At 41.0% G+C, this 25,425-nt stretch overlaps 3 protein-coding genes across 6 annotated transcripts; 1 reads left to right on the forward strand and 2 right to left on the reverse strand.

Moving 5' to 3' along the window:
- Positions 1 to 1,728: 1,728 nt before the first annotated feature.
- LOC115014460 (ras-related protein Rab-3D-like) lies at positions 1,729 to 8,534 on the reverse strand. Its single transcript, XM_029441318.1, has 5 exons — positions 8,365 to 8,534; positions 6,102 to 6,335; positions 3,136 to 3,254; positions 2,712 to 2,836; positions 1,729 to 2,591 (listed from the first exon to the last, which is right to left on the reverse strand). Exons 2-5 carry the CDS (start codon positions 6,333 to 6,335, stop codon positions 2,404 to 2,406), a joined length of 666 nt encoding a protein of 221 aa, XP_029297178.1. The 5' UTR covers positions 8,365 to 8,534; the 3' UTR covers positions 1,729 to 2,403.
- Positions 8,535 to 9,162: 628 nt separating this feature from the next.
- On the reverse strand, positions 9,163 to 15,473 carry pld6 (phospholipase D family, member 6). 4 transcript variants are annotated; one of them, XM_029433110.1, is made up of 4 exons: positions 15,337 to 15,473; positions 13,259 to 13,473; positions 12,620 to 12,876; positions 9,163 to 10,602 (listed from the first exon to the last, which is right to left on the reverse strand). In XM_029433110.1, the coding sequence occupies exons 2-4, from the start codon at positions 13,435 to 13,437 to the stop codon at positions 10,334 to 10,336; spliced, it is 705 nt and encodes a 234-aa protein (XP_029288970.1). In that variant the 5' UTR covers positions 13,438 to 13,473; positions 15,337 to 15,473; the 3' UTR covers positions 9,163 to 10,333. The 4 variants fall into 4 exon arrangements, with proteins under 4 accessions (XP_029288970.1, XP_029288962.1, XP_029288976.1 ...); XM_029433102.1 differs by having other exon boundaries at positions 15,332 to 15,464; XM_029433116.1 differs by lacking the exon at positions 15,337 to 15,473 and adding an exon at positions 15,239 to 15,319.
- Positions 15,396 to 18,361, forward strand: LOC115009257 (transcription elongation factor 1 homolog). The gene is made up of 4 exons (XM_029433132.1): positions 15,396 to 15,548; positions 15,885 to 16,021; positions 16,130 to 16,200; positions 17,494 to 18,361. The coding sequence occupies exons 2-4, from the start codon at positions 15,906 to 15,908 to the stop codon at positions 17,556 to 17,558; spliced, it is 252 nt and encodes an 83-aa protein (XP_029288992.1). The 5' UTR covers positions 15,396 to 15,548; positions 15,885 to 15,905; the 3' UTR covers positions 17,559 to 18,361.
- The last annotated feature ends 7,064 nt before the right edge of the window (positions 18,362 to 25,425 follow it).

Consider the following 25,425-nt stretch of genomic DNA (forward strand, 5'->3'; position numbering starts at 1 on the left):
GGCTTACAACACAAGCGCAAACCAACATGGGTCAAACGGCATTTGCTTTGGTTAAACATTAACCACAGTAACTGGTAGGAAAACATGAAGGGTCTTACACTCCTTTAAAAGTTGCATGTGTGTCATGCTGACATCATCTTAGGTTTCAGTAGATATGTGAGGTAAGTTACTCGTTCATGTCCACACCTTTTTGTATTTTTCCTTGCCTACAAGTTGTTTAAAGGATTACCAAGCACACATTTAAGTCACATGGTATGTGTGTGGGTCTACATCTGGTACAGAGGTAGAAAATTCACTTCTTTCAGCTGTGAACTTTTGTACTCTTCATTGTAAAACTGTAAAAGCAGTTTTATAGTACTGTGGCACTCTCCGTCAATTTTACCATCAAATTAGAACCCATATCTATATCAGCAGAAACTAAAACGGTCTTTTAAATGTGTTCACAACTTGAAATGCAGTGTGCCATAACATTTATGAAACAGGTTTAAAAGGTGCCATGTAAGTCATAAACATGAACACTTTGTTTCCATCTGTTTCCTGTATCAGAGCATTGACCTTGTTTTATAGCCATTGAACTTCTTTTTCAAATCTTCCTTATTGCAGCAGTGACTATAATATTCAGTGTGAACCTACTTGGCAACTTCTACATTGATTCCAAGAGGCAATAAAATGCTTTCATAACACCAGCAAAATCCCATGTTGTTTATTAGGATACATTTAGTGGAAGCCCTGAGGCACCAAAACAGGACTAATAACAGTTTTTAACACAACTTGAAGTCATTTCAAGTTTACTACATCAGCTATGTTACTATAAATGTTACAGTTAAAGGTGTTTGTTTTCTCTGCTGTGAAGTGTCAGCGTTTTGTTTTTTATATATTCTGCTAAAGAGCGTTGGACAATAGTTAGCTTATTCAGTCTGTTGGTAATTATAATATAGTGTTATAATTACAAGTGAACCCATTCAAATAGGACTACTCTAATAACAAATACTTAGACATCAGGTGACCGACTACCTCGCTTTAGAAGGTAAACCTTGAGAAATATGAGATCAACCATCAAACACAGAGTACCTGTCATTCATCATGGCTTTGTTTGATTAATTAGATAAAAGGTTTTCATTGGTGAAAACATACTGGATCACATCATAGTTTAAATACGCTCTAATGTGTTTTTAGGTGTGTTTATAACTAAAAATTAAAAGATTTTAGTTGTTGATCATGAAGTTGTATATTTTAATTAAAAGTATGAAAAAACATGAATCTCGTACCTTTGCAGTTCTGTCTGTCTGTCCGGCCTGAACAGGAGTGTCTGCTCAACAAGGCTTTCACACGCTGTTTTATCTCCTCACAGGTTTCACTCACTCTCTCACACACACACATACACACACACACACACACACAGGAAAAAAGTTCATGACCTGCACGTCACTAACTTTGCTTTTAGGGACACTTACAGGTGACCAAAGTCCCTCCAAATAAAAAAAATAGAAACTTTATGACCTGAAACCTATAAATATATAATATTGATGTTCATGAATGATTTCTTAAATTTAACACTAAGCTATCAACACACAGTTGGTAAATGGAAAAACCCTTTTGGGGGATAGAATGTATGACGTGATTGATTTTATGTCAACACTGCGTAAAAACTTGAAGAAAAACTTTTCCTATTATTTAGAAAAACAACATGTAATTACTGTGTGCAAATTAAAACCAACAGACATACTGTATAGATCCAGATCTTTTAATCCCCACTTTTAGAGACACAATACACCTGGAAAAGGAAATACTGAATTAACATTACCATTAAAGATACAAAAAGAAAAAAACTCAAAAATATAAATTAAAAGCAAACAAGAATATCCCTTAGTAATAACAAGCCTGGACTGCGCATATAGACCTGGAATGACACAGCACCTTTCAGGTATGTATGAATTTGTACTGAACCGTTGGCGGCAGAATTACAAGTTCACAGGATACAGTGTGTGGTAACGAGTCACAGGGATGCATGTTCACGCATCACCCACAAGGGGGTAGCATGACTCAAGTAAATCACAGTGATCCACACACCATGCTGATTTTGCTCATGCCTTACATTCATATCCTGACCTGCAACAGATGCTGTTCACCCACTTAACAAGAAATAATAAAGCAGAGGTGTCAGGCAATAGGCACGGCTGCTCAGTGCAGCTCTTTGGCATCTCAGTGTAACAGTCACATTCAAATTACAATGAAGCTGGAGTCGTCACCAAGTTGTGAAAAAAAAAAAAAAGAGCTAAGCATCCATGATATTATTGCAGTAACATGAATAACTACATTCACAATGATAGACTTTTGACAACTCAGTTAATCTGTGTGTGTGACTATTAAACCCGCTTTTTTATGAATTTCCATTGCGAGCCGTCAGCATGCGCAGCCACCTGGGCTGCTGTTGGGCGTCTCCTTTAGTCCGGCCTCCTTGTGATTGGCTGACGGACTGGCATCACCGTTGACGCTCTCGTTCATCTTCTCGCAAATGACGTCTACCAGCTTGTCAAAAACCTGCTTCACGTTGATGTTGTCTTTGGCACTGGCCTCAAAGAACTGGAAGCCTGGAGGGAGAAATAAGGACTATGAGTGACTATTAATTCATCTGTTTATTTAATATAATTTGCCTTGTGGGTTCTTACTGAGCATGTGATAATAAAGTGTGTGTGTGTGTGTGTGCCAACCGAGGTCTGTAGCCAGTCTTTGAGCATCTTCAGTGGGGACCTGCCTGTCCTCCTCCATGTCCAGCTTATTGCCAATCAGCACTACTTGAGCGTTTCCCCACGAGTACGTCTTTATCTGGGTTGCCCTGGAAACACCAACACAACATTTTCATAAAAAATGTATTTCCTGCAGCCAGTGTTGCAAAGCACATTTACTGTGTGCGCTGTGCTTAAGTACAGTGGAGAAGTACTTTACTTGCATTTCAATGTTATGCTACTTTATACTTCTACTCTTCTACTTCTGAATATTGTGCTTTTCACTCCACTTCATTTAGCTGAGGTGAAGTTGCTACACATAGCTTGAGAAACGCCTGTTGGATAACACCATATTACTGATATACAGGCTGGTTTATTGGTAGGACGTTACATCTGAAGGTCTACCCACCAGTCCTGCACAGCACAGAAAGACTCCTGGCTTGTGATATCATACATGAGCAGGAACCCCATGGCTCCTCTGTAGTAAGCTGTAGTGATAGTCCGGTAGCGCTCCTGCCCTGCTGTGTCCTGTAAACACATTACACAGCTGAGAAATCCTGCCTCTTTTTTGGGATCAAGGAACAGGACATGGTTAACTCTGTGGATCATTAACTCTCTTGGAACAGAAGCTAATCCCTCCCGTCACGTGTCGACGTTGCCCCACCCTGTAAAAACACCAGAATGTGCTCGCTGCTTTTCGACTATGCCTTAAGGATAAGAAATAATGATTTAAACAGTTGAATCATTAAATGATAGCACGGATGTGGATAAAACGGCACCAAGAAATAAGACTTTAACTGATTAAACTAATAGATTTAAATGTTCTAAATGTTTAAAAGACAACTGCTCTCATGTACAATATTATATATCTCCTGAAGATGGAGATTTAGGGCTTGACAGTGAGTCGCAGCATGAGATGTTACCGCTGTCTAAAGACACCCTTTCAGCAGGGTTTTACAGAATGAGTTCAGCTTGTTTTGATGGCCCCATGAAACCCATTCAAGTTCCTGAGCAGCCTTTACCATTTTACTTGGCACCTTCCTCGTGTAAAAATATTCAACTGTATCATTGTTAAATAGAGCAGAGAAGGTCTGCTACGCTGAATACATTAAGCTAAAAAAAGATGTATTGCTTTCATCTAACAGGGGTACTGTGGGTGAGCCCTCGCCTTCCACTAACGTTCAGTAATAGATCTGTCCTGGGTGTCAGTCTGCGCAGTAAGCACATTCAGCTCCAGCAGCTCTAACCCATGCATCATTCATGAACCCTGCCATCTGGAGACGGTGTTAAACATCAACTGTCATTAACTCCGTAGTGTGAGAAATTAGTTCACGCCACAGCCATGACAGGCAGCGGCGTGTAAGAGGGCAAACTAGAGTACGGGATGAGGGTAAACAGTCAATGTTGTGCAACAATGCTTTCAAAATAACTATTCACTCTACCTTCGGCTGAAGCTGTATTTCAAAACCTCTCCCCCCCCAGGTAAATGCTGTTAATTACCTCAAGTAAATTACAGCTCTGACATTAAAGAGACTGCAGAATTTTATGCTCAATTGTGGTGACATAGTGTCTGTCAAGCCTGTACAGTATCATTTCTTATCTACTGTGGGGAGTGAAAATGCTTCCTGAGCATTCTCCTGGAAATGATCAGGAGCTCTTTAAACCTTAATGATGTGAGTGTGACACATCTGCTGTAGGCAACTAGAGTCATCATCTGTCACATCTGTGATGAAATTAGACTATAGTGTACATTTGTATTCATTTAATTGTTCAACAATTTTATTTGTGAATTAATTTGTTTAAAGATGGTTGTACTGAATGGGAGACGTGACTAATTCTGCACTAACCCGCCTAAAACAATTAAAGGAATCTGGGTTTAAACGTTCAATGTGTAGTTCTGAGCCACCTGCTCCAGAGAAATAGGGAGCAGTACTTCACCTCTAAACTGGGTCCATGCGATCTCTAATGTTCATAATTTAATTGTAGTAGTTTGGCATATTTATTGTTTTCTAATGTATCTTTATATTGTGTATTGCATTTACTCCTGTGTACTGTCTGTCAGTCATTCAGTGGGCCAGAATACTAAAATTCGACCAAACTGCTGAAACTCAGAGCCGGTGAAAAAACATCTGCTGTTTTATAATCTCTACGTGGGGCTGATCCATCTGTGTTTACACTGGAGGAACAAGTGGCATTACAGACTGGACGGAGCGGAACTAGTCAGTCAGCACTGACTTCAGTAGATACAACACAACACACAGACTTTGATATAACGTTAACACTGTTACCTCTTCACATTGTGTTGATAATGTTAGTTAATTGTTTTAATGGTGTTACACATTGAACCTTTAAATGTAGAGTTTGTCGTATGGTATATAAGTTGTTTTTCCATTCTGCAGAAAAGGTCTTGACATGGACATGAGTATAGTCAAAGATACATTAAAGATTGACAAATACTAACACCTTTGATGCAAAAGTATTTGTGTTGTCCACTTTCTGTGTTTGCAGATGTGTGCCAACCCCGGGGATAACTGCTAAAGGTGCAGAGACGTAAATTAGCCTTAAGAGTATATAAACCAAGGGTCGAACAAGGTGACTAATTCTATGTTTCCAGGCGGTCTGACGTTTATGATGTATATCAGGGTGGTTCAAAAAACCTCCACACATTAGGTTTTTTTACAGTCAGCACTTTAAACGTTTTATGTGCCAGGTTAATTAGAGTTAAATCTTGTCGAACTGTAACACAGTGCCAGCTTTTACTTCTCTGCCCTGAGCAAACATCTATCAGTTTGTGCTGGCCTTATCTGCCAGACTTGCACTCTTTATTCCTGCTGCAGAGGAGAAACCAGACTATGTGCATGTGATGGTAAACATTTTGAAGGTGAAGGAAAGTAAATTATTGTTTATTAGCTTTGTGACTCTTTTTCATGCCACAATAATTTGCCACGCCAAGAATCCTGTTATTTTACATCGACAGAGTTTAAAAATGTTGCTTTAAACTACAATAAAAGAATACAGTCACAGCGCTGGTCAAGAGTTTAAAGAGGTTTAAAGATTAGGGGGGCTTGCTTTTATAATTAATTCTTCTAAACCTTAACATCCAACACTATTCTAACGTTTAGCTAGTGGGATATTATACAAACAACTTTTGTTTCTGGCTCTCTTTCGACTGTTTTGTATAGTAGATCAGCATATTTGATTAAATTAATTTACTTGCATGATTCCTGCACATTTGTGGTTGTATCCACATGGACAGTACACTTATTGTAAACTGCTTTGCATAGAAGCATCAGCTAAATTACACCTCCCACCAGATTAAGGACATTAATCTTGCTTTATCAGCATATTTCAAAGATCGATGTGTATTTTTCAAACCCAGATCTGAAGTTTGACCCTCTTGTCGTTCCTGTAGACGGTCTTGACTTTGAAGTCGATGCCCACGGTGCTGACAAAGGCTGAAGTGAAGGAGTCATCTGCAAAGCGGAACAGGAAGGAGGTCTTTCCCACGCTGCTGTTGCCGATGATCAGCAGCTTAAACATGTAGTCAAAGTTTTGGTCGGCTGCATCTTTGTGCTCCTGGCCCGCTCCTGGATCTCTGGCTAGGGCCATCTATCAAACGAAGAGAGACGACAGGAGAGTTTCAGACGCAGCAAAAATGCCCCAATGCTCTTGTTTCCAATGTAAACTTGGGTTGGCTGCTTTTCTTAGTTTTACATCATTGTAAGTTGAATATCTTTTGGTTTTGGACGGTTGCTAAAGACATTTAAAGATGTCACCTTGGCGAAAATGTTTCATTATATACACTTAATCCATTAATCAACATGATAACAGATCAACTGATTGTAAAAATAATTGTTAGTTGCAGTGCTGCAACCATTCAGTAGAAAACACACTTGCAAACTTTACATGTGACCGAACAGGTGATAACAGGTTCAGCGTATGTATATTCCTACATAATCAGGATTGATGACTATAGTGCCTGCTTCTGTCTGTACTGTAAATAATAACATATGTAAATGAAAGAATTAGATATTTGATAATAATCTGCAACTATTTTGATATTTCTTTCTCTTGATTATCTTTATATTTTGTAAATTAATAATACAAATGATAAAGATTTGTTTCTTTTCATTTGTTTTATGAGATTGTAAGATTAAATATCCTTATCTGAATTATCCAAGTGATGAAAAGAAGAAATGGGATTAGTACTAGCGTTTGCAAAGTCCAGGGTTACCTCTATACCAGTGTATTATAGAACTATTGCAACATGCAAAAAGTATGTCGACTATGTGCCAGGCGCAGGGTGCTCAGCTGATAAAGCCCCTATGCTGGCGAGAAAGATATATCCTCGAGTAAGCATTTGACATGAGAATTAAGTAGGTTTTGGCTCCATCGCCTGCCTCCCTGGCTGATTAGGCATATTTAAAGCTTGGCGTGGTTGGGGGATGTCTGGGACACCGACAGGGTTAGACAGTACTTGTGTGTTCGAATGTCAGAATGAGGAATCTCAGCTATTTGAGAATTCAAACTAACATGCCTGAAATTCATCCACACTACCAGGTGAGCAGATGTTGATGTTAAATAGAAGTGTTGTTTTAAAGATGGTCTATCCCTCCCCCCTCATCCCTGTGCTATGAATCACAACAAGAGCGAGCTCCTTCCACTGTTTCTCCCTCTATCAGTCACCCACTGTTCTCTCTCCGTCTATTTGTCACATGGACCCGTGTTGCAAAACTTATGGGATCAGTGGATGCTGAGCGGTGGGCGAGGTGGCAATAGATTCTCCTCCCCTTACTGTAAATGTCATCCATCATCTGTCTGACCCACTGACACTTCCATTTAAACACAAACACAAACAGCATTTATCTTCCTTCAACCTCTCTCTTTTTCATCCATCTATGCATCCCTCCTGTCATCATACATCCATATCTCACCATATCTCACCCCCTCCCACGCCACACTCTCTCCTTCCTCCATCTTTCTGCATCATAAGGAAGCTGACCCATCCATTCATCCACACATCCTCCACCCTCCTTCCCCCTCCCCCACAGAGGCTGAGCCCACTCCTGTTCTGCTCCCTAATTGCCAGATCTCTCTGGAGACCAGCTCAGCAATATCACTTCCAAGACCATAAAGAGGGACTGGCCGGTGTGCTGCTGTACCCACTCAGCAAAACACTAATATCCACGCATGCGCCTGAACATCAGCATGACAATACGTACAAAGTGCTGTGTGAAGGTTTATAACGCTGGATGCTTTAACTATAGAAGATAAAAACTGGTCATTTCGCACAAAAGCAACCGCCTCATCATAATACAAAACTTAACAGCAGATGTTGACATCTGGTTTTAGACTAGAGTAGTTAATGGAAATGATGTGTGCATTGTGACCAAGCTGTGTGAGGACACATAGACTCATGACACTTGTTGAGAATGTATATTTTTATTCCTATACAAACCAGCCGGAAGTACGACACACACAAAGATAAAAGTTGTCTGAGATGAAGGTAGTCACAGTTGAACAGTTAGTCTAAGTTGCCTACACTGCCCCACCATACGGTAGCTCAACTACAACCGAACCTGATTACAATAAAACAAACCTTCTGTCGTTATTGACAACTGTGTGAATGTTAACTTACCTTGGATGTTGTTCGTCTCCTCCGTCCTTTCCGTGCTTTCACCTCTACCTGAAAGCCGATGGGTGTGCGCTGCTGTCGGGCGCTACACTTCAAGCGCTCCGCTCCCGGATCTCCAGGCTGTGCATGAGTCTGTCTCTGGGACACCCACCGTGCAACCAGAGTCAAGTCAGCGAGGGTGTATAAATGGAACTTCCGGTAAGGACTTTCAAAATAAAACCGTTAATTGTCGAAAGCACGTGACCATGTTCAACACATACTTAAGTGCAAAGCAAATTTGAAGCAAAGTTTAGTTGTAACTTGTTTTTGTTTGTATTGCTCATGCATAGCGAAATGTTCAGTAGGCTGTTGCTTTTCATCGTCTGTGATTCTGTGTTGATACTATAGTGTAGTACTATAGCTGCTGTATTCTATAATATGTATACTCAATAATACTAATATTTAGCTGTGACTAATTGTTTTTGTAATGCAGTGCAGATTTTGTTTTTGTTGAATTGATTGTCAGAAGCTAGTGAACAATTCAAAGAGACATCTTTAAATTGATTGGTTTCAACAACCAACCGTTTAAATATTGTTTTGATATTCAACTTCAAATTATAGAAAGACATGCAGCAAAGCTTTGCATTTGATTAGCTGGAAACATTTGATAATGTTTACATTTGTCTGATAATTTACATGAACTATTCATCAATTATCAAAATTGTTGCAGAAAAACCTCTGTCAATATACTAATTGATTAATCGTATTAATTGTTTCAAACATGTAGTATGATACTAGATAAAAAAAAAAATCAAGAGCATGTCCTGCCAAACTTTTAATTTGAAGATTAAATCACCACATTTCCGGTATTTATTCTGGCATGCAGTTTCATTTGTAAATTCCAGGCGGCCCTGCTTCAAACTGTGTTAAATGGCGCAGGCATCAAGCACTAGTAACGAATCCAAACTCATGACCTCTCCGTTTAATAAGTCACATTTACACCATGAATAAAAAATAGCAGCTGATTCGTAAGGTCTAACATCCCCATTTAATATGCTTAACTTCAAGATGTAAATCACTGAAATATTTCACGTCTTGAATCAGACAAACCCAAGTCCTGGTATTTATCAACAAGCATCATCCTGACTGTGAGCAATTCAGGAGTCATGCAAGCAGGCACATCAATCATGTCCAAATGAGATAAGAGCTCTACTTGGGTTTGCAAACCTCAGAGGATGGTATTGTTTGGCATGGAGAATACCAGCATGTTTTTGTGCTGTAAGGCCAGATTGTATATTTGAGACAGAGTCAATCATGTTGTAGCAAGAGAAAATATACTGCCAAAACTGCACAGTGAAAGAGTTTTGTTTTTTTATTGGTGCTTGGCAACACTTAGTCCCTGAGACTGTAGTAGCACACCCTAAACAATCCACTGGTTTTTACAGCCAGTGTAATTTAAAGTAGTTCTACACGCACTGTGAACTGTGTTTTTTTTTATTATTAAAGAAAGGCATTCAACTCATTAAACTAGCCTTATGATCATGAAGAAAGAAGATTCATTTGATCACATCAGTTGAGAGAAAAAAAAAAGCAACTGTGATTGTGTAATGTCAACCTGTGACACAATATAAAAAACATAAACTTTAATTATTTTTTTAATTAAGAAATATTCTTACCTAACACAAACAGAGGTAGAACTGGACCACATTGAAGTTGTGGATCTTAGGCCTGTGCCAAACAGTAAAATATAAGAACAAACTAAAATCACACAGGAACTTTTAAATGCAGATTTGGTCTGGTGAAACAAGTTTTCTTAAACATATTTTAAATAAAAAACTTTAACCATCTTGAACAGTAAACATCGTCACTTTAAGTCCTCCAAAGCCAGACTCAACAGTCAATGTTTTGTGGCCAAGCTGACCAAACAGATTGACGATGCAAACCTTCTGCCTCAAACGTTGATGAGCTCTGAGTCAATGTTCATTATGGCTATTCAGTCACAGGTGCTGGTAGTAATGTGAGCAGGATGTGGGTCACTTGAGTGGAGGTATCGGGCTGGATCGCTGTGCTGCCATAACCTGTGGAACTCCTTGAGGAAGGGACGCACCAGGTGTGGATCCTCGGTGACAATGACGTTCTCCGCGTTGCTCTGCACTGCTGTCAGCGTCCAGTTGAGGGAGCCGGTGATGAGCAGCCGGCCGTCCACCACTGCAAACTTGTGATGCATGTAAACAGACGCCACATCGCATCGCACACAGATCCCTGGGGAGCAGAGGGTACACAGGGAGGAGGCTGGAGAATATTCTTCAATGCCTTAGAGATTCTTCTCCAGTATCTGCTATGTAGTTCCGGGTTGTGCTCAAAGAATATCAATGAAAATGTGGAGATGTTGAATTCTATATAAGCTTTATGTAAAAACGTAAAGAGAGGTGTTAATGAACAGTCCTGCTCTTTATTCCTAGGAGCTGCTCTAAGATTGAAACACCAGTAGAAGAGTTTCAGAGGATAGTGCTGACCTGAGGAGTTGTAATATAGAAGGGTATGTAGAACAGATCAATGTATTTAAACCTCTGCACGTTCACTACATACACGTTTCAACCCCACTGCAACAATCTGTGTAAATGGGTAAATAAGAGGCAAATTGTAAAGCGCTTTGTCCGATAACTAAGGTAAACATTTTCAGAAAATCCATAAATCTCAGGACACTTATTTCTTTCTCTTATTCAGACTGAAGATTATTTTGATAGAGAAACCCGAGAAGGACCTATCAAACCTGACAAACACTTTAAACCTAGACTTTTATATTTATTTTACTTGTGTGATTTCTCACATATGTACAGTATGTTTATTATGATTACTTACTTAGTACTTGCCATCAACTTCTAAAACCCCCAAAGATGTTCATTGACTGTTATTGTTGAGTATTGCAACTAAAAATGTGCTTACTAAGTAACTGCAGTGGTATTTTACATAAATCAAGTATATACAGTAAATAACACAAATTAAATGTTTCTAATAAGGTATATGGTATAAATACTAAATGCTTTTTTAAATCTTTTGTACAGAAATGGTTTCTCTTCAGTTGTGTACAATGGAAATTATACAGAAGCCTTACTTTGGTAAGGTATTTGTTTCAGTTTGCATCAAACTGTAAACTAGTCATTTGTAGATTGGACTGCAGACTAAACTCGGAGAAAGATTAGACATGCAAGTACTCTCCTGAAACGGTAAGTGCATGCCCCTTTAAAGAAAATGAACAATTACCAGAAATGTGTTTTTAAGAATCCATTTCTCTAGCAAGAATCATGTCCCCTTGACCCCCCTAATCGCTTTGTGTAAATGCCCTTTTAATATATTTTCAGCTCAAAGTGAAGAGAGCCATAAAACGATGGGAAAGAGTAAATGCAACTGCAATTAAAGTCTGACGTCTTTCCAGTTTTGACCCCAGGATGCGGACAGTCGGGAAATATGGACTGTCCAAACACGTGACCGCAAACTAATCCAAAATTGTGTGTTTAGGTGCCAGTCACATGAAGTTATTTGAGGATAGATACATTATGAAAAAGAGGAGTGTATTGTGCCTTGTGCCAACGTGATTCTCGCAAGGTTTGCAGTCCACACACACACACACACACACACACACACACACACACACACACACACACACACACACACACACACACACACACACACACACACACACACACACACACACACACACACACACACACACACACACACACACACACACACACTTACTTTGCCTAATAACATTTGCTGCCTGCTTGCCAATTTCTTACTTACTTAACAGCATTTATTAAATGCGGAGGGCTGAGAGAGAAAGTGAGACAGTGCAAGTCTGACACGTAACACAAAATCTTTCATGGCTTTCAGAGCAGGATTATTACTCTGACCCAGAGGGAGGCTTGTAGTGAACCTCCATTCACCCAGACAGTTCCGATCACCTCTTCATTCACCACTAAGGAACCCTCCGGGACTTAATGACAATGACACTGATAGTCCGAGAACACAGAGGGTGAACCTTTTATTGAGTAAAGCCTGAGTCATCCTTCCCGTATTTCAAGCGAAATATTAACCACAGAGGTTAGAGTGACTTTTATAACAAATAATATCTAAAGAAGGGATGAATGACTCCCTGGGCCTGTTTGTGAAATTGTTTGGCATAAAGATGCTTCGTAAAGGTGACTATTAAAAACTCAAAGCATGAAGACATATACTTTACTCTGATTAAAAGAATAAATAGATCTATTTCCCTTACCGGCCTTGCGGAGGACCCCTATCCGGGAGCCAGTGATGGCGGCGTAGTCCTTGTCAGTGAGGACTCGGATGGTGACGCCCCTGCTGTGCAACGCTAGTACAGCCCTGCACAGGTCCAGGTTGGAGAAGGCAAAGACACACAAGTCCAGAGAGGAGGAAGCAGACAGTATGTGTCGGAGAAGACGGGATAAACAGGTATCTATGCCATGAGGCAACGGGCAGAGACAGGACCTGGGAGAGCCGAAAACAAGAGTGTACCTAGGGTATATTAATCATCCTGCATGCTTCCACCATTTATATATTCCACCTCTCACCCAGTTTGCCAGAAAGTGAGGGAACCAACCGCCAGGTTACAATTGCTCTATTAAGCAAGAAATGGTATTGGGAACAGATTTCAAGCTGGCAGAGTTTCAAATTATTTTATGAGAAATACTTATTTAGTAGGTAAAAGACGATCCTGTAAAGTGAAAAACAATTGGGATGAGGAATGGTAATTGCACTGACTAAATCCACTTACTGAAAGCATCTAGGGGCACTAATTTTTCCATTAGTGGCCATTATCACAATACACTTGACAGTGATATAGAGAAAATCATATATAGCTTCCTTTTACTCAATGCCGTGATTATGTTTCACTTACTGAGTCGACGAGGGAGTGAAGATGTGCTCCACACAGGCCATCTCAGAGGGAAAGAAGAGGACCTCATTGAGGGTTCTTCCAGACCTGAGGCGTCGGACGAGCCAGCCAAGCAGCTCCACACTGAGAGAGAGGGCCAACACACCCAGGCCGACCACCTTCACCGTCCACATGACTGACATTTACTATACAACAGTGCATCCACCTGGGTTTCAGACCTGGGAAAAGAAAGAATCAGTTGAGTATCATCTGTGTAGCTGTGGTAGGAGAAGCCATGAGAGTGAATGACAGAGAAAAGAGGAGGGGACTTAAGATGGAGCCCTGAGGAACCCCAATGGTGAGTTTACAAGGGTCCGACAGAGACCCTCTCCGAGTTACCCTGTAGGAGCGGTTCTTTAGGTAGGATTTGAGCAGGGAGAGAGCAGAGCCTAAGACTCACAGTTCTTGGAGGGTGTAAAGGGGGATCTGGTGGTTCACTGTGTCAAATGCAGCAGAAAGGTTCAGAAGTATGACAACAGAGGAGTGGGAGGATGATCTAGCAGTGTGAAGTTCCTCAGTGACAGCGAGGAGGGCAGTCTCAGTTGAGTGGCCTGCCTTGAAACCAGATTGGTGCGGATCAAGAAGGTTGTTCTGGTGAAGGTAAGATGAGAGTTGATTGAAGACCGTACGATCAAGTATTTTGGAAAGAAATGGAAGAAGAGACAGAGGTCAGTAGTTGTTCACTTCAGAAGGGTTGAGTGTGGGTTTCTATAGGAGAGGGTTCACTCTTGCCTCTTTAAGATTGTTTGGAAAGCAATCAGTTAAGGAAGAGTTGATGCGATGGGTGAAAAAGGAAAGAAGGTCAGCAGCGATAGACTGGAGAAGGTGAGGGGATAAGGTCCAGAGGGCAGGTGGTAGGGCTGACTTTGGTAACAAGGGTTAGAACTTCATTTGGTGAGAGGGGGGAGAAAGGAGTTAGAGTGGGGGGAAGTGATGTGGATGGTGAACAGTTGATAATTTGGAAAATGAAGAGAGTGTGTCATCTATTTTTTTGGAGAAGATAGAGTAGGGTTTTTAGAGATAATAAATATATTGACATCTCTGACTGGATGTAGAACTACAAGCAGGATATTAGATAGGAGAATGTCTAATTCCTCCAAAAACTCTACGAAAGGACCCGGAGGACGGTAGGAAACAACATTGTTTAATATAACCGGCTCAGTTACAGTGACGGCATGAAATTTGAAAGACGAGGGAGTGAAGTCTGGCAATGGGTAAAGAGAAAAACTCCCTTTGGGGGAGATCAGCAGACCAGTGCCGCCTCCTCTGCCAGTGGGTCTGGGTGAGTGGGTGAAGGAGTTGTGGAGAGAGCAGCAGGGGTGGAAGTGTGATCTGGTGAGATCTAAGTCTCAGTGATAGCAAGCAAGTCAAGGGATTGCTGGGAGGGTTAGCCAGAGATGAACTCAGTCTTGGGAGTAGCTGACCAGCAGTTTCACAGGCCCCCTGTGACGAGGTGTTGGTTATGATTCTGATTCTGATGCTTCCCACTTATCCTCCCACGAAAGACTCCCTGAGTCTTTATCTTCCTGAGTCTTTGTCTGATGAGGCTGCCGCTCCAAACAAATACTGTTTCCTTACATTTCAGACTTGATTACTTGGGTAGCTACAGCTGTGTTAGCCACACTAATTGCAATCAGCCTCCCAAATGGCCCTGACTGATGGCCAACAATTGAAACTCACTCAACAGCTATCAAGACTAGCAGTAAACAAAGGACAGTTTTAGCAGAAAAAGAACATTAAAAGCAAATACACTTTAATTTAGCAAACATTATTCTCAAATCAGTCTTATTTTAGTGGTATGCAATCAGTTATATGCAGTCATCTGGCGGCAAAACCAGTGCTTTCAAGCTTTACATTGATTACAAGGTGTTGGTGATTTAAATGTTATCAACATTAAACACTGAGGAAAAACTACGGCACAAACGTCATTTAAACCAAACTTACTGCCAAGATGTATAAAGCGTTAACAACTTAACATATTAGGATTTCGCAGGACTTGTCAAAACATGAAATTAGAGTATTTTTAAGACAACACACCTAACCTGAGAGTTAGCTTCTGTCGCCACCACACGGGACGGGCTGTCTCAGGCGCTGTTACGTCAGTGCCAATCAACTTGACTGACATGTCAAAGAGCCAATCACTGGCCGTGAAGCACTCGCTCTCCTCCAATCACAAAACGCGAACAGTTGCCAGTGCCGGGTCTCATTGAAGCCTTTTCCTCTTTACCGCAACGTGTATTTTCTACAAGCAAAGGTAAACAAAATTGAACTTTTACTAGCTTAAATTTAAGAATCACGACAAGTTTAATAGCTGCGGTTACTCAATGCGTTATCAAAGATGTTTACTTACCAGAGTCCATTCAACTCCTCTGTTCATCGTGAGGGGATTTATGTTGAACTGGAGATCAACAACAAACATGCTAACGTTAGCCTGCTAACTTTAGTTGCTAACAATATGGAGCAGCCACAGCTGCCGAATGGAGTTGTTTCTAATCAAGATTTCTCACATATTTTCTCTTTGGTGGTACTTAAACATCGCACATGTTCTTCTTGTTGAAGCTGCCTGTTGTTTTTTTCCTTTCTCCCACAGACTTAATTCAGTTTATATGAAATGGGTCGCCGCAAGTCCAAAAGAAAGCCCCCTCCTAAGAAGAAGCTGACAGGAGATCTGGACTCTCAGTTCACCTGTCCGTTCTGCAACCACGAGAAGTCATGTGATGTCAAAATGTATTTATTAAATTTCACCAAACACCTCTCCCAAGACAACGCTTCAAGTTTCATTCGTTGATATTTGAGGTGATTGTTGCCAACTTGTTGTGCTTTTTCTGTCAACAGGGAGAGAAGCAGAAATACTGGGATAATATCTTGCACAGTCTGCTTGGAGGAGTTCCAGACCCCTATTACCTGTATCCTTAATCATACATGCATTTTAGATAACATCACCTATTCCTCTTTTGCATACTTTAACAAAAATAATGATAGAACTGCAGAACACTTTGAACACCTTCTAATTTTAACAAATAACTTTAAATTATTTGTATTTATCGTGCAGTGTGAACATTTGTTCTTAGTAATAGTACTTCAACAAAATAATCTAAAACATTCACTTGCTAGTTTTTCACAGGCACTGTTTGTGGATCCCACAAAAGGCCCAGTATATTTAATCAGAAATGTTTATCAGATGGTTGAACATTTACAGAAACCCTCTTCCCTCACACCTTTAAGATTATTATGTGTTGGAACATTTCTGTAACTTTCCCAAACCTGTAATCACACCCACTTGACAACTTTGTTCTGATAGAGTAAACCCCAGCCAATAGGTTTTCTCAGTGTACACAGACGTGGCCTACACTAAATCTACACGAAGCAATCTTATTTGTAAAACTTTTTTTTTTGTGTAAAAATGACTTCCACACAATCTTTTCCAAAGATTTCTTTGCACAATTAAACACAATAGTAAAACGGTTAAATCTTCTCTTCCTCTTTTCAGTTAGCAACTGCACACCACAGCCAACATCTGGTAACGATGTAGGAACAATAAAGCCTGTCTAATCGGGAATTATTATTTTATGAGGATGACATCATCATAAAAAATGTAACCTAAATACAGAATAATGATACAACTGTGTGATCGGCGATATCCACATTTAAAATGCGTGCACACAGAGAAAGTTACAGAGGTCAGAAACAAACATAGTCCAACAAAATCACCATAAATATTATTATAAACATTATTGATAGCAGCTGTGCTGTATGTTCGGCTATATTTATATTTAAAATGAGAACTCACAGAAGATTAGAGGTGACAGAAAGTTCTTAACTTAACTGCCACACAGCCCCCAACCCCTCACTGGCAGGCTTATGTCATTGTTTTGCCAAAGCTCAGTTTTCCCTGTACATACTGAACCACTAAGTCTGTGTTTTTAATATGTACCCACTGCTTTTGAGAAGGCTCAGTTTTTAGGTGAGGAAAAACTAGACCTGGGCTGAGATGAAGAGAGAAATCTGCATATTTAAATTGAACGGGCTTAGTGTGGAAGTACTCTTGATATCACATGTCTGTGTAGGGGAAGCGGGGTCAGAATATAATGTATAATACATGTTGTCTTTATTTCCAAAGTTAATATCATCCTTCACTGATATAAACTCTTACTCTAAAGGAACAAAGTTATTTTTCTCCTTAATCCATTGCTCCTCAGATCTGTCGGAGCCAGTTGACGTGTACAGTGATTGGATAGATGCCTGTGAATCAGCCAATCAGTAGCCCTCGTGGAGCAGGATGTGTTTCAGAAACGGGAACAGGATGTGGCTGATGGTCCTGGGCCCTTTTAGGATCAAGCTGGTCAAAGGACATTTATGAAACTTTTGTTGTTCAAAGGTTTCCATATGGTTACTTGAAATTCACAGTTGTGTAAACTGCAGTTTCACTTATGTGAACACAAAGCGTCCTTGAAGCGTTCCTGTTGGCTTCTGACTTCTCTTTCTGTATAAGCCCACAACTCCAGTTTAGACTCTTGAGATTCATTAGGCAATTTGTTATTTGCGATGTAACCTGATTTTTCTTCAAACATTGAGCGGGACTTTTTCAATATTTGTTTCTTAAAAAAAAAAGGAAAAAAAAGTATTGGTTAAAAAAAAATCCAATCATTAAAAAAACGTGTCGTGCTTTCTATTTAGTTTTTAACCGGTAGATATTGTTAGGTGCAGTAAATCACATTTTTACAAGAGGCCTGTAGTGTCAGAGAATGGGCCAGCATCTTGGCATTTTAATGTGAAATCAATAGAAGTAAAATTGTTTAGCATTACAATAAAGAGACTAAGTGGAGAGGTAATGCCAGACTGCAAAGTTTAGGCGTGATTGTCTTCTTTTGTTGAATGTTAACACAGTTCAGGCATGATGCTACGGGTCGTGTCACAACAGGTCATTCCACTGGAGAGAGGAATGGAAATGTGTAAGATTTATGTCAAGATGCTAATTTTAAAGGTTTTGAATCAGTTGATTGTATGTTTTTGGCTTACATGTTAAATAAATAAATTCATTACAAATGATCTTTGTTATGAAGCGCATATCTGCAGAATAGTGTATTCTTATCCTGAACTCTAGCATTAATATTGAGTGTTTATTTTCCTATGCAACAGCCACCATTGTTGAATCATGAAAACAAGCTGTTTTAAATGTTATGAATTTGATAAGTATGATCTTGGAAATAAAGGAGCAATAAGACTTAATACCAGTATGTGTTGGTTAGTTTAAAAAAAATGGTATAATGAACTAAATACTGAATTTTGAGTAGATCTGTAAGTAGTGAGCAACATATTTAAAAACCTGACACAAACTCTTTGAATTGCATTTATTCTTTTTCTTTTTGTGATCAAGATGCGGTTGTTTGACTTTGGTTTGATTTAGTTGAATGTAAGTCTTTGTTTAATGGGGGTAGATCTTACATGACACAAACATCCTAACAGCACTGAGCGCCACCAGCTGGTGACAAATGGAGGGACAACCTCAGAATTACAATTGAGGTGAACAGTGAAAGAAATTGAGATGCAATAAAGAAAAATGGTCTAAAAAGAATCATCCACATAACCTTTGTCAGTAAGCATCAGTTCTGATAGTACGCAGCTTAAATGACTTGTGTTGAACATTATATATATTTTATAGTAAAAGTCGAATGAGGTGAAAGAACACAAATACTTCCAAATGAGGGTTTTTATTTGAGTTTGCACTCGTCCACTTTTACAGTGTTGATTTATACACAGGTGTAGTCAGCTTTTAGATTAAAAGAAAACCTAGTACAATGGAATAGCCTCAGCAACCACAAAGAAACCCACATTTACAGCCCTTAAATTCAAAGGTGTCAAAGACACTGGCAGTGCCAGTTTCAAAGTAAAATGTCTGGTGTGCACGGCTTCTGATCTGCTCTCCTGTGGCATCTGTGACCGTGACATTTTTAGGAGTACAGTATCCATTCATTCCCACAGAACACAGGATGAAGCAGACCACAAATGAAAGAAGACAGTGTAGCGAGGCTGAGTGATAATAGATGAGATGTGGAGTGCCTGCCTCGGCTCTCCACCCAGGTGGAGCGTCTCCGTGCAAGTGCACACCGCACTGTGTATTGTGTTTGATGATGGACCCCAGCTGGAGAGGTATTGACGACGCCTTATGAAACATGCTGGAGGATGATTACAATGGAGAATGATTATTAGTTAGTCTCTCGTCTGTCTGCACGTCCCCTCCCACTCCCTCCCCCTCTCTTCTATTTCTCGCTCCTTCTTTCTCCTCTCCCATTCAGCACGCGAGGTCAAGTGTCACTCCGTCTCCGTTGTCAAGGCTGCCAATCACCCACACAGTGAGTGCGAGGCAACTGTTGCCAGGGAAACAGAGCGATTCGGTTGCTAGGCACCTGGAGCTGTGCTCACAATAGTCATTTTGTTGCTTAGAAGCACACACACACATGCATACACAAATACACACAAAACCACAGAAAGAGCTTTGCTAAATCAACAAGTTTACACAATGTCAGTGTGAAATTCGTATAAATTATAATTACATAATGTGCTAATAAATAAGAGATTTGCTTACGCAGTAGTAAGAAATCATGGAATACTACATTTGCAAACGGATGCTAATATACTGCTGAATTTGCAATGTAATGTTGATTTTATAATTTATAATACTTAGCAATATTGCTAATGCACCAATAATGTAATTCAGGATGTTTTATTCCAACACCATGGCCACCTGATTAATTAGCATGCCCTGACGATGAAGAACTCTTTAGACCCACACCTCAACTTGATCAATAAAAGACATAAACATCCATCATTCTGACTAAAAATAGTTACCCATAAAATCAATCAATCCCTTATTTCCCCACTGGCACATGGACCCAGTGAACCTAGCTGCAGTGTGTGTGCATTCATACATACGGAGATCTGTCTGTAAGCTTGTTTTTATAAGATCCATCAATCCCATATTTCCCCACTGGCATGTAGATCATGTGAACCCTGAAGCAGTTTATATACGTGTGTGAGCGTCTGTGTGTGTGTGTGTGTGTGTGTATGTGTGTGTCTGTGTGTGTCTGCGTGTGTGTGTGTGCGTCTGAATCTCCATTATGACAGCCAGTCAGCTGAGCCGAATGCTGAAATGTCAGCCACGGGTGCAAGTCTTGTCATGTCCTCATGTGTTACTGTCTCCTGTTGCTGCAGCTACAGGCATCAAACTCTCACACATTTTTAGTATGAGCCGGGGAATCAAAAATAGGAGTGCAAGAGTAGTTGGTAAAGCAGTGGGATGATGGTTATGCACGGTTACAATGTACCATCCCATGGCATCGCAGCCGTTTACGTCCGGAGGAACCAATTTAGCGAACTTTAAATACATTTCTGTTCAGTATGAGGAAAACGTTTGGCGGAGAGTGTGAAGGGCTGTGAAAGACACTCATCAACTGATAAGATTATGGGCTCACTTGTAAGCACGACTGACTGACAAGGGTATGTAATCAAGAAGGTTTGGAATTAACGTCTGAGTCTGAAGACTTTTGTGTTAAGCTCCCTGAACTAATGCCCGGGGGTTTAGCTTAGTGGCATGGTGCAAGTCCTCCCCACCAGCACCTCTGCAGGAGAGGCTCAACCTGGCCAGCGAAACAAACTCATTTCCTCCACAGGTGTAAAGAGTGACATGGTTGATAAACCTACGATGATAAAACCTTTTCAGTGGCTGGATTTGATTTGGCTAGTCCTGATTGCGTTCTATTTAAAAACCCTTCTGATTGAACAAAATAAGCCTTTCCCCCATTAACAGTCACCTCTGGTTCCTTAATATTAATTAAAAACTGCCCAATGTCTGTGTCCACCTACTCAGCTGGGCTATACATTTTATATGTGTCTGCCTGGTCTCTGCCTTTGTACTCTACTGAATAGAGTCCAGCTTTTGGTCCACTGTAGATGATAAAGCTTCCACTCGACTACGCGTATTCTCAAGCAATAACATCCACATCTGTATTATCAACCCAAGAATACCCGTGATCGAGACCGGAGCAAAAGAGGCCCTCCTCCGCCCCTCCATTCCTTTCTCTCTCCTCTCATCTCTGGAGCTCATTCTCCTTTTCTGTGTGCATCCCTTCAGCTCCTGCACTCTGAAACAGATTGCAGTGTGGAAGAAGGAGGAGGTCTGTGTGTGTGGAGGCAATTTCTTTAAGGGCAGCACCTAGAATAAGAGAGACAAAAGAGATCATATTTATCCTTGAGTGACAATGCAGCAGCATTGCTCAGAGGTTATAATACACATTTCACGCACGCTTCAAATCATATCTTGAGCTTATTGTAACAAAAAAGCGGATTTTAAAGCTTTAGCCACACTAATACGCATATACAGACACAGGCAGCCTGCTATGCATCTTTACCTGAGCTGCACCAAGTAAACAGATTGCACTGCCAACAGCTAGTCCCTTTGCTCTCCCTGGTATCAAGCAACCATTTAGCCAAGCGCTGAGGGAGAGGGCAGGCTCACCAATTATCAAATAGGTGTCAGTGTGTGTTACACTGCACTGAGGGAAGAGACTGATTACCAAACAGATGTTTAGCACTCACCTCCATCCCCTCCTCCTCACCTCATGTCTTCCTTCATTCCATTTTCCTTTTCCCCGTCTATCTCCTCTTATCGTTGGAAGGCTCCTCGGTATGTCTCCCCCCGCCTATCTCCCTCCCCCTCACACTCTTTCTCTTTTCCTTGGTCTGTCCCATAGAGAATAAGCCTGACTCTTCAATGTCCACACTTGCCAATTAGAGACACAGTAGTTGTCAATCAACAGCTGAGGAGGAGAGAACAAGAGAGAAGGAGAGTCATTGGGAAAAGGGGCGAGGTGGGGGAGAATGGAAGGGAGGGGGGGGTTGCATCAGCACCACAGACAGCTCCCACTGGAAAACTCAGGCTAGTTTACAAAAATGACTTGACTGTCGTTCTCTTTCTTTTTCCTCACTTTCTCTCACTTTTCCATTGAACCTTTTCTCTCTAATCACCGTGAGATCCATAGTCGTCTTTCCCACTCTTGCCATGTGTTTACCCCCCCCCACTTCCCTGTCCTCAGATCAGCTCGTACATCCATCCAGCACATGCATGAATCATACATCCTTCTCTGTATCCTTTCACCTGTCAGAGCTGCACACCATGAAACCTGACACTGACAGGAAAGTTCCCATTTGCCACTGACAATCGTCTGACCTCACTAACACCTGCGGTAGTCTACATCCGCTGATATGTCCACTGAGCGGACACTGTCACTGCGAGGAAAGTGCCAAAACTAGCCAGGTCCATCGCGTCTAGAAGAAGATCTTGACACTTGTCTCACTCTCATTACCTATACTCCTCTAGTCCTCATCTATTTCTCCTCGCCTCTTGCCTCCATCCTCCATCCCAACTGTCCACGTCTGTGCTGCTGCTGATGACAACTCAAGTGGACGTGTCTTCTGTTCTCACCAAGAGCTGTGAAGAGATGCATGTAGGTGTCAGAGATCTGGTGTAAAAATACACCCCGCTGCTGCCCTCTTCACTACACAGGACCGGTCTGTGTCTGCTCCCTGTCACTACAATGTCTCCATCTAATTTGAAGACACGCTTCAGTGTAGTTTTGTAGCTGCGAGGGAGTGACTCTCACATACAATGGGTGTGCCTGCAGAAGCCGTTATGAATGTGTGGCCGAGGCCTCTTTTCTTTTGCCATCTCAGTTTTACTTTTCCATTTATGTAAACGGACACTGCATCCACATATTATTCCCAATAATAGCTGTGTAGACTGGATGCAAACTTTATTTCATGACGAAAGACATCTGGTTTGCATTTATAAGAAAATCCATTTCCTGAGTTGAATAGATTGAAAGTGATCTGGCTCCAGCTGGAGGGCCTAATGAAAGACAATCGGTCTGTGTTTGATATTAATGTCTGATGCAACAGACTTATCAATCCTTTAATGTACCTGGTGTTTTTGATAGGATGCAGAATCACAAGTGGCTGCGGCGGAGGAAAAGACAAGACAGGCTTGAGATGGAGACGGAGACTGAGCGGACGCTGGGATGCTGCTTGCACATTACTGCTTAATTGCTTGGAACTAAAGGCGCTGTTATGAGGATGTTTATGCTTATGCCTGCACCAGCAAATCTTTCCAGTCATTTTGGCTACACATGTGGAGTCTAATAGTCACTACCCAGACAAAATATAAATGACTCACTGATGGCTATTGCAAAGAAATTGAGCCTAGAGTGCAGAATAAGAGCTACCCTCTCTGGCCAAACTTTCAGTGACAAACTTAACAGAGACACTTTGGTTTTCTTAATCTTGCTGGGCCTAAATGCATTGGCTCCAGTTGGCCTACTAGCTGAAATAACCACACAACCGCACACCACTGTAAAATTGCAGATAGCCAGCACCTGTCTCCTACGTGACAGGCTTGGATATTAAGCTTTCTTTGTTTGTAAATACATCCGCTCCCACTGACAAGGAGAACCCAGTTCACGGTGGCAAGCGTGGATTGAATCTTTAACCCTTTGCTGGGAGTGTGAAAGAGATTTGAACCATCTTTGTCCTTTACCTAACAGGCTACAAAGGAGGAGCTGACACGCTGTTGGTTAAATATTTAGCTGCGTGCAGGTGCAATTCTCATCAAGTGATTTGATAGGAACTTGGGAGTGATGCTGATGGGACCAACCTGTTTAGTTATCAAATCACAAAGCGTGCCAGCGAGACATTGATCGGGCGTAAATCCCGTGCCATGCCGTGCTAATAACTGGCGCCTTAAAGCTTCAACCTACAAGTCTTGTTTTCTTCACTTCAGGGATTTTCAACACATATCTCTAAATATCAGCACAGTGTAAAGTGATGGGACCCCATGCAACGCTGCGCTGTGAACTGTGTCCATATCGTTTTTTCATAGTAAAAAACTGCGGAAAATAATATAAATGTTTAACTTACCGCTATGTTCACCCTTATGTCAGCTCCGCCTGAAGAAGTCGCTCCATATGCCATACATTGTATCCATGCTGAAGTGTGAGAAAAGGCTTTACTGTGCAGGGAAACGCCCCCCCCCCACCCCCCCCACTGCTAGTCCTTTCTCTCCTGTGCGCTTCTCCTGCTTGTGGGGAATCACATAACCACTCCTTGTTTTTTCCATTCTCTCCGAGGGAGGGATGGAGCGGATGGAGCCTATGCAGCAGCATCCCATGTAACTCAGCTGCAACCTCTCACCTCTCCTCCTCCTCCCCTGCTCCTCTCCTCTCCTACTCCTCCTATACTACTCCTCCTCCTCTCTTTCTATCGTGTCCATGCCTCCATCCAGCCCTGGCGCCGTGCATGACCTATAGTGCAGCGGTTTCCAAGCTGGGGTCCGGGAACCTCAACGGGTCGACGATTGAGGCCGTAGTCAAATTAAAAAAAAAAATAGTTTGGGGCTGGCATCATGAATGTAAGAGGGAATGACTGGCTCATTGAAGCCATGCCACGGTACAAATAGCTTTTTGTAAGCTACTGAAGCTTACAGGGAAAATCTTGTCAGATGGGGGCATTGAGACAAAATCCTTAGGATCTGTGGCTTGTTTATGCTGGCTGTTTTAGTTGTTTTGTGACGTGTACGTTGTTTGTGTGTTCATTGGACCTGTTCCATGATGTTTTATATGTTCACAGGATGACATCATACCATAAAATATTAAAGTTGGTGGTTTATTTTGCATCGATGGTGCCTCCATTGTGTTTTGTGACTCACACAGTCTCTGTATTATTCTTATTAATGGTGGTGGACATACCTGTAAAGATCCAATGCAATCCCGTGCAACAGCCATGCAATAAATAATTAAGTATGCTATCTTTTTGAGATTTATAATGTTGTAAAATATTGCTTCAGCTCTGTGGTCATCTTTGAAGGCAGTTTGTAGTGCTGTTGGATTGTTTTGTTTACACCATCAGGGTACGTTGGATACCAAAAAAGCTTACAATGTAAAGCAACACAATATATATTGTATATATATATATTTATATATATATATATATAGTGGCATTATTTTATATGGTTTTATATTATATTGACTAAAACACTAACACACACTATAGAAACCAACAGCTGTCGGACTTTAATGTTTTAT

This window comes from Cottoperca gobio, chromosome 1 (assembly GCF_900634415.1).
Source record: "Cottoperca gobio chromosome 1, fCotGob3.1, whole genome shotgun sequence".
NCBI lineage: Eukaryota > Metazoa > Chordata > Actinopteri > Perciformes > Bovichtidae > Cottoperca > Cottoperca gobio.

What these genes read in the sequence shown, in the direction of transcription:
- LOC115014460 (XM_029441318.1), bottom strand. Translation starts at nt 6,335, where the DNA reads ATGGCCCTAGCCAGAGATCCAGGAGCGGGCCAGGAGCACAAAGATGCA. An exon ending in GGGTCAAACTTCAGATCTGG is followed by an intron (nt 3,255 to 6,101) that starts GTTTGAAAAATA and finishes ATGTGTTTACAG; the next exon opens with GACACAGCAGGGCAGGAGCG. An exon ending in TTCTGTGCTGTGCAGGACTG is followed by an intron (nt 2,837 to 3,135) that starts GTGGGTAGACCT and finishes TGGTGTTTCCAG; the next exon opens with GGCAACCCAGATAAAGACGT.
- pld6 (XM_029433110.1), bottom strand. Translation starts at nt 13,437, where the DNA reads ATGTCAGTCATGTGGACGGTGAAGGTGGTCGGCCTGGGTGTGTTGGCC. An exon ending in TTCACTCCCTCGTCGACTCA is followed by an intron (nt 12,877 to 13,258) that starts GTAAGTGAAACA and finishes AATATACCCTAG; the next exon opens with GTACACTCTTGTTTTCGGCT. An exon ending in AGGGGTCCTCCGCAAGGCCG is followed by an intron (nt 10,603 to 12,619) that starts GTAAGGGAAATA and finishes TCTGCTCCCCAG; the next exon opens with GGATCTGTGTGCGATGCGAT.
- LOC115009257 (XM_029433132.1), top strand. Translation starts at nt 15,906, where the DNA reads ATGGGTCGCCGCAAGTCCAAAAGAAAGCCCCCTCCTAAGAAGAAGCTG. An exon ending in AAGTCATGTGATGTCAAAAT is followed by an intron (nt 16,022 to 16,129) that starts GTATTTATTAAA and finishes TTCTGTCAACAG; the next exon opens with GGAGAGAAGCAGAAATACTG. An exon ending in GTTCCAGACCCCTATTACCT is followed by an intron (nt 16,201 to 17,493) that starts GTATCCTTAATC and finishes ATTGCTCCTCAG; the next exon opens with ATCTGTCGGAGCCAGTTGAC.